Here is a 6,385-nt window from a genome sequence, read left to right as displayed (position 1 = left end):
TTTTTGTGAAGTATTTATTGCAACACATTTTTTACTATATGAACATTGTGTGAAAATTACAAAAAAAAATAGAAAATTACTTCATTTTACATATGGGGGTTTCTTTATTAGGCAATTAATTTTTATCTAATTCTTGGACCCATGCATTCAATAAGCCAGGGTTGTTGGCTTCCATTATGGCAGTAAATATCGTATGTGAATTCAAGACAGGGTGTTGGTTTAGCACCTGGAACAATGTTGTAGCATTGATGTTCTCCTGGCCAATGCTGGTGAGGGCCTTGATGGCAGGGTCTCGGCGGTCATCTGACGGAGGGGGAGAAGTCCAGTGGTCATAGTTTGTTTCGACAAGGAACCACCTAGAGAGATTACAGGGATGAATAACAATTTGCACATGTAGAATAATATTGAAAAATAGTAGCACCTACCAAGGGGGGTGGCTCAAGGTCCTGGGGGGGACTCCGATTAAAACAGATAGGGGTGGCCGTCGGCAAAATCAATTTTAACCCTAAAGGATAGCACTTTTTTTTGGGGGGGGGGGGGGATGCAAGAGCAATTCTTACTCCTAAGAGATAGCAAGTTGAGTGTGGTCGAAGAAATTTTAACCATAAGAGATAGTAGAATTGGAAAATAATGTTTAACATCCCCTAAGGAATATTAGTTGCTCGAATTTTATACCCCAAGAGAAAGCAGAATCAGAAAATCCTTAAACAAACCCTAAGGGATAGCAGTTGGCCAACATTTTATACCCTAAAAGATACTACTGGATCTACTTTTCTTTTTCTTACTACTGGATCTACTTTTTCACCCCTCCCCCCAGGCTCAAGGTGCCTCATCCGTGATACTGAAAAATGGTAGCACCTAAATGTTTGTCAAGTGTAGGAGTGTATCTAGGGGAGGGGTGTCCTAAGGCGCCTCAAAATCGAACATTTTTTGCAAATACATGTGGATGTGAATTGAAAAAAAAAATCAACAGCCTTCCTCTCCAACCAGAAACAAAAGTTGACCAAAGTCCTTCTCCTACCCCTCCCGACAAAGGCTGACCAAAGTCCTTCTCTTACCCTCTCCAACAAAGGCTGACCAAAGTCCTTCTCCTACCCCTCCCAACAAAGGCTGACCAAAGACCTTCTCCTATACCCCCTCCTAACAAAGCCTGACAAAAGTCCTTCTCCTACCCCCCCCCCCAACAAAGGCTGACAAAGTCCTTCTCCTGCCCCTCCTAACAAAGGCTGACCAAAGCCCTTTTCCTACCCCCTCCTAACAGAGGCTGACCAAAGTCCTTTTCCTACCCCCTCCCAACAAAGGCTGATCAAAGTCCTTCTCCTACCCCTTCTAACAAAGGCTTACCAAAGTCCTTCTCCTACCAAAGGCTACATCCCAAAGATGCTTTTTAGCAATAAAATAGATTTTATTATATCATAACCCCATACCCCCTCCCAACAAAGGCTGACCAAAGTACTTCTCCTAACCCCTCCCAACAAAGGTTGACCAAAGTCTGCACCTACCCCCACCCAACAAAGGCTGACCAAAGGCTACATCCCAAAGATGCTTTTTAGCAATAAAATAGATTTTATTATATCATAATTTTGTATCTAATGTATTTGGTGATGTGGGATGACAGAAACAAACCTTCCTTTAGCTGCATCAAGCCTCCAAACATCAGCAGTGGATAAGCGATTCCGGGTCACTACAACTCCCTGCTCAGGCTTGATGCCTCCCACAATGTAATAACAGTCAGCAATCAAAGAAACAGTAGAAAGCTCATGTATGGCTCGTTGGAAGTCCATTCCTTCAGTTGATACAATCTTACGAATCTCAAATGATACAGGAACAGCCTTCTTGTTGAGAAGTGCTATGATTATGTTTTCCCATAAATAGCCTTTGTCTCGTTCATCAAGATCAATGGTTAGGGCATTGGGCTTCTGTGCTGTGAAAAGACCCACCATTCCTGCCATTGTAACTCCACTGTATATTATCTCGCCTGGAATTTAAACAATGAAAAAGGTTCACATTTTTAGGCAGTTTTGGATGAATATCATGCAAAAGGGTACAGGGCTAGCATAAATAATCTCTACATTTACAAAGTGCTTTTTCTGATTATTCTGAAATCCTGTTCACATAATGTGACTAGCCCTTGCAACCCTGATGTGCTTACCAAAACATGCCAGAGTAGTTACTTATTAGTGGAGTGTTTTGGCTAGCATGTCTTAGTATGTTGGTGCTAACAGGGTACTTATTAGTTGAGTGTTTTGGCTAGCATGTCAGAGTAGTTACTTATTAGTGGAGTGTTTTGGCTAGCATGTCTTAGTATGTTGGTGCCAACAGGGTACTTATTAGTTGAGTGTTTTGGCTAGCATGTCAGATTAGTTACTTATTAGTGGAGTGTTTTGGCTAGCATGTCTTAGTATGTTGGTGCCAACAGGGTACTTATTAGTTGAGTGTTTTGGCTAGCATGTCTTAGTATGTTGGTGCCAACAGGGTACTTATTAGTGGAGTGTTTTGGCTAGCATGTCTTAGTATGTTGGTGCCAACAGGGTACTTATTAGTGGAGTGTTTTGGCTAGCATGCCAGAGTAGTTACTTATTAGTGGAGTGTTTTGGCTAGCATGTCTTAGTATGTTGGTGCCAACAGGGTACTTATTAGTGGAGTGTTTTGGCTAGCATGTCTTAGTATGTTGGTGCCAACAGGGTTCTTATTAGTGGAGTGTTTTGGCTAGCATGTCTTAGTATGTTGTTGCCAACAGGGTAGAAGCTTGGATAAGACAACTTTGACCAAGTTTTTTAAGTAAACATACAAAGAACGTGTTAAAAAAGAGTCACATTTCAGCCAATTAACAGAGCATTGTGTAGTTTCACAATCACAATTTAGCCTAACAAACACTGTTCCTCCTGCCCTAGCTTATAATGATCTAATGAAAACAATAAAATTTGCGCTTAATGCGAAATGGAAATGGGGTTTGGCTTCTCATCCTAAAGAATAGCAGACCTATTAGAATGTGATAGGACAACATATAAGCATATTTCCAATTTTTAAAATTTGTCTCTTGCCCTCAGTTTCCTGTCAAAATTTTGAGCTTTTAAAAAAACTAGGTTATTTCCCTAACTATGTTATATCCCTAAAGATTACCTTTTGACATAAAATCAACGATGAATGTGATCTTTCTCAGGGTGTTACTAAAGTCGTAATCCAAGTTTCTTGCAAGAAAAATGTTCCCTTTTCTGTCCTGAGCAACAATACTGGTACAGTAGGCAGATATATCATATATAACATTCAACAAGATTATTTCCGTGACATTCAGCCTGAATGTCTTGGCAATGCCACGCATTTCGCCGGCAAATGGAGCAGGGAAACTTTGATCCATGTTTGTGACTAACTTATCGACGAGAGGTAGAAGCTCCTTTGGAAACCTCTTTCTTATATCCTTAGTTAGAACGCTGGCATATTCGGTGTAGTCTTTGATTATTTCGTTCCATCTTTCTTCTGGGGGAAGATCGAGATTGAGGGTGAAACGTTTGGCCTGCACAGGGCCCGAACTCACCAAGGAAAATAAAGAAATCAAGACAAAAACACTAAGAGTTTGGTTAACTCGCATCTCGGAGAAAATAGGGGTGTCAAGCAATTTTGCACTTTGGTGTTGCGTTACTAACAATAAAGTCACAATACAGTCATGTGCTTACTCACATACCGAGATATAAAATATTAAAGCAACAAATGAACTTTAAGACTTTAGTAAATTCCGTATTTATCTAAATATCAAAATTAAATTTAGTTTTTCAGTGGAAAAATATTATATTTTGTTACGCAGGCCCTCTCATTATCGTTGGAAGCGAGAAGACTGGAAAACTTCCGGTTCTAACGAACTCGGAGAGCGATATTCAAAATTCAGAAGCACGCTGTTGACAAGGGAGTCATAAACATTGTGGAAAGGAAAACGTGTTTTTTTTTAGCAAGTTATTACTCGATCTCTTTGATATTGACCCAAGCTAAAGCTAGAATGTCTAGCAAAAAGAGCAGCCCAAGTTACAGTATTTATGCGAAACTGAAGAAGAAAAAGAATAAGGAAAACGTTCCAGAACAGACGCAACAAGCAATTTGGAAGCTTAGAGAAACAGAAAAACTCCTTGAGAAGAAGCAAGAATACTTGGAACAGAGGATAGAAATAGAGACGAACACAGCAAAGGCCAATGTAAAGAAAAACAAGAGAATTGCTTTGCAAGCATTGAAGAGAAAAAAGCGACTGGAAAAGCAATTGTCTCAGATCGATGGCACTCTGTCCACCATCGAATTCCAACGAGATGCACTCGAAAACTCGAGCACAAATACCGAGGTAGTGAAAAGCATGAGTTTTGCTGCTAATGCCCTAAAAGAAGTACACAAGACCCTAGATATAGACGATGTACATGATGTTATGGATGATGTACAAGAGCAAGCACAACTGTCGGATGAGATTTCGCAAGCAATTAATTTTGTTGGCAGTCAAGATATTGATGAGTCTGATATTATGAGTGAGCTTGCTGAACTGGAGCAAGAAGTTATCGATAAAGAATTGATCCATGTAAAGAAACCGGGCCCAAGACTTCCTAATGTCCCGTCCACAAAGCTTCCTGCTGCCCAGAAAAAGAAGAGAAGCGACGAAGATGAGTTAAAGGAACTTGAAGCGTGGTTGGCTTGAGGGAATCATCATGCACAGATATGACTTTATATTTGGGGATTTATTTTTTAATGACCTTGGGACGAAATTATTGAAAGAAGATCTTCAATTTATGAATGCTCTTAATAAGTATAAATAACAATATGATGGTAACTATTATAAGCTATAAGTAACAATTTCAACCCCAAAACAGGCCCGTAAGCTAGATTTGTGGTGGGGGAGGAGGGGGGATGATTTTTAAAAGGCTCCTCATGAAAAGGAAATGTTTTTTAGTCAATAGAAGATGCATTTCCACTTAGCCACCAAGGTTATTTCCAAGTTGCACTTGCCTTGGCTTCAGACATCCAGATTTTTTTGGATTTTTTCCTACAATACTTATTTATAAAAAAAGTGTGTGGGGCTAGGAGCCTGTAAAATAGGGTGCACATGGGTGCAGCCATGAAGTGTAGAAGCCCGTTCATAAGGCCTAACAGGATTGGCTAGATTAACTCATTGTTCTATTGTATTCTCGTTCTTCGTCTGTGTTGCATCAATCCAAACCAATCCAATGTGGTGAAATCTTCCGATAGCTTCTACATGACCCGTACCACCATTAGTAGGCAGGGGAAGGTCGGGTTTTAAAATAATTTTCTTAAATCTGCTGGATTTTGCCAGCTTTGTGGATTTTTGTGGGGAAAAACGCCTGCATGCTAAAAAAATGAGAAGAGGATACAGAAAAAAGAGACGGTAAAGACCAGAAAACAGCCAGCCGATATTTTAAACCCTAGGATTTTTTTTCAAGGCATGGAACCTATTACACACAATTGCCTGCTGTTAGAGTTTTTTTTACAATGCCTAAATGCCATCTTTGTTTAGTAGTTTAGAATAGCCTATATTACTATCTACATCCAGGGTAAGATGGAAGATAATAGTTCCAGAGAAAAATCAGGCCCAAAATATAAGGGAGGATATAAATAGATCTTGAAGAACAAGGGGATATCTAGATTTTTGCCAAGAGGGGGTTATTCAGTTACATTGACTTTCCCACAGACTGGAATTCTAATCTTTGAGGGCAGTTCATCAATATAAAATGCACACCAACTGGAATGTTTTTTTGCATCCAAGAGTAAAATTCTGTATGGCATTTTTTGCACTAAACCCAAACAGACAAAAATTTGCTTTTCTACATACACCTATTTAGAAAATATGGTGTTTTACAATATAGTAGTTCCGAGTTTGAAAGGAACCAAGGATCTCAATTTATATCTAAAATATGTATAAATCAATCATATGATTAACATTTGATAGTTAATGTATGGTTCTGGCCTTGATAGAGTTTTCACCTTTATTTCTTTACAAAATACTACCGCTAAGTACCTTTCAGTCATAGATATCTGCCATTAGCTGTTTGCACTGACCACGTTTTTAGTAGATCGATGTATACCTCCTAGGGGATGTATAAGGAAATGATAGTCACAGCTTCTACAGCCCCCCTGCTATGACTGTCTGTTATCAGGGGTTGAGGTTTTTTATATTGGCTTGACAGAAAGGTAGAAAGAGAGTAGTAAAACAAAGAAAATGTTATGTTATCAAACCCTTTATTAATAAATATGTTTTTATTTATTTTAGGCCTATGATCAGCCTGTGTAATAAAAGATGCTTCAAAATAATTAACGACTGACCATTTTAGTTACCTAACTTGATTAGATTTGCTATTTTTAGACAGCTGTGCTCTCAACTAATTTAACTATTAAACTA

The 6,385-nt window shown here is 39.0% G+C and overlaps 2 protein-coding genes across 2 annotated transcripts; one reads left to right on the top strand and one right to left on the bottom strand.

Annotated features, from left to right (window-relative positions):
* On the bottom strand, positions 1–3,764 carry LOC5514668 (N-acylethanolamine-hydrolyzing acid amidase). The gene is made up of 3 exons (XM_001634725.3): positions 3,124–3,764; positions 1,627–1,978; positions 1–356 (listed from the first exon to the last, which is right to left on the bottom strand). Exons 1-3 carry the CDS (start codon positions 3,587–3,589, stop codon positions 116–118), a joined length of 1,059 nt encoding a protein of 352 aa, XP_001634775.2. The 5' UTR covers positions 3,590–3,764; the 3' UTR covers positions 1–115.
* A 77-nt stretch (positions 3,765–3,841) lies between these two features.
* Positions 3,842–6,297, top strand: LOC5514612 (charged multivesicular body protein 4b). The gene has a single exon (XM_032384227.2). The coding sequence runs from the start codon at positions 3,992–3,994 to the stop codon at positions 4,667–4,669; it is 678 nt and encodes a 225-aa protein (XP_032240118.2). The 5' UTR covers positions 3,842–3,991; the 3' UTR covers positions 4,670–6,297.
* The last annotated feature ends 88 nt before the right edge of the window (positions 6,298–6,385 follow it).

This window comes from Nematostella vectensis, chromosome 6 (genome assembly GCF_932526225.1).
Source record: "Nematostella vectensis chromosome 6, jaNemVect1.1, whole genome shotgun sequence".
Lineage (NCBI taxonomy): Eukaryota > Metazoa > Cnidaria > Anthozoa > Actiniaria > Edwardsiidae > Nematostella > Nematostella vectensis.
Note: the sequence above shows the minus strand (reverse complement) of the source record. Positions and strands in the feature narration are given on the sequence as shown.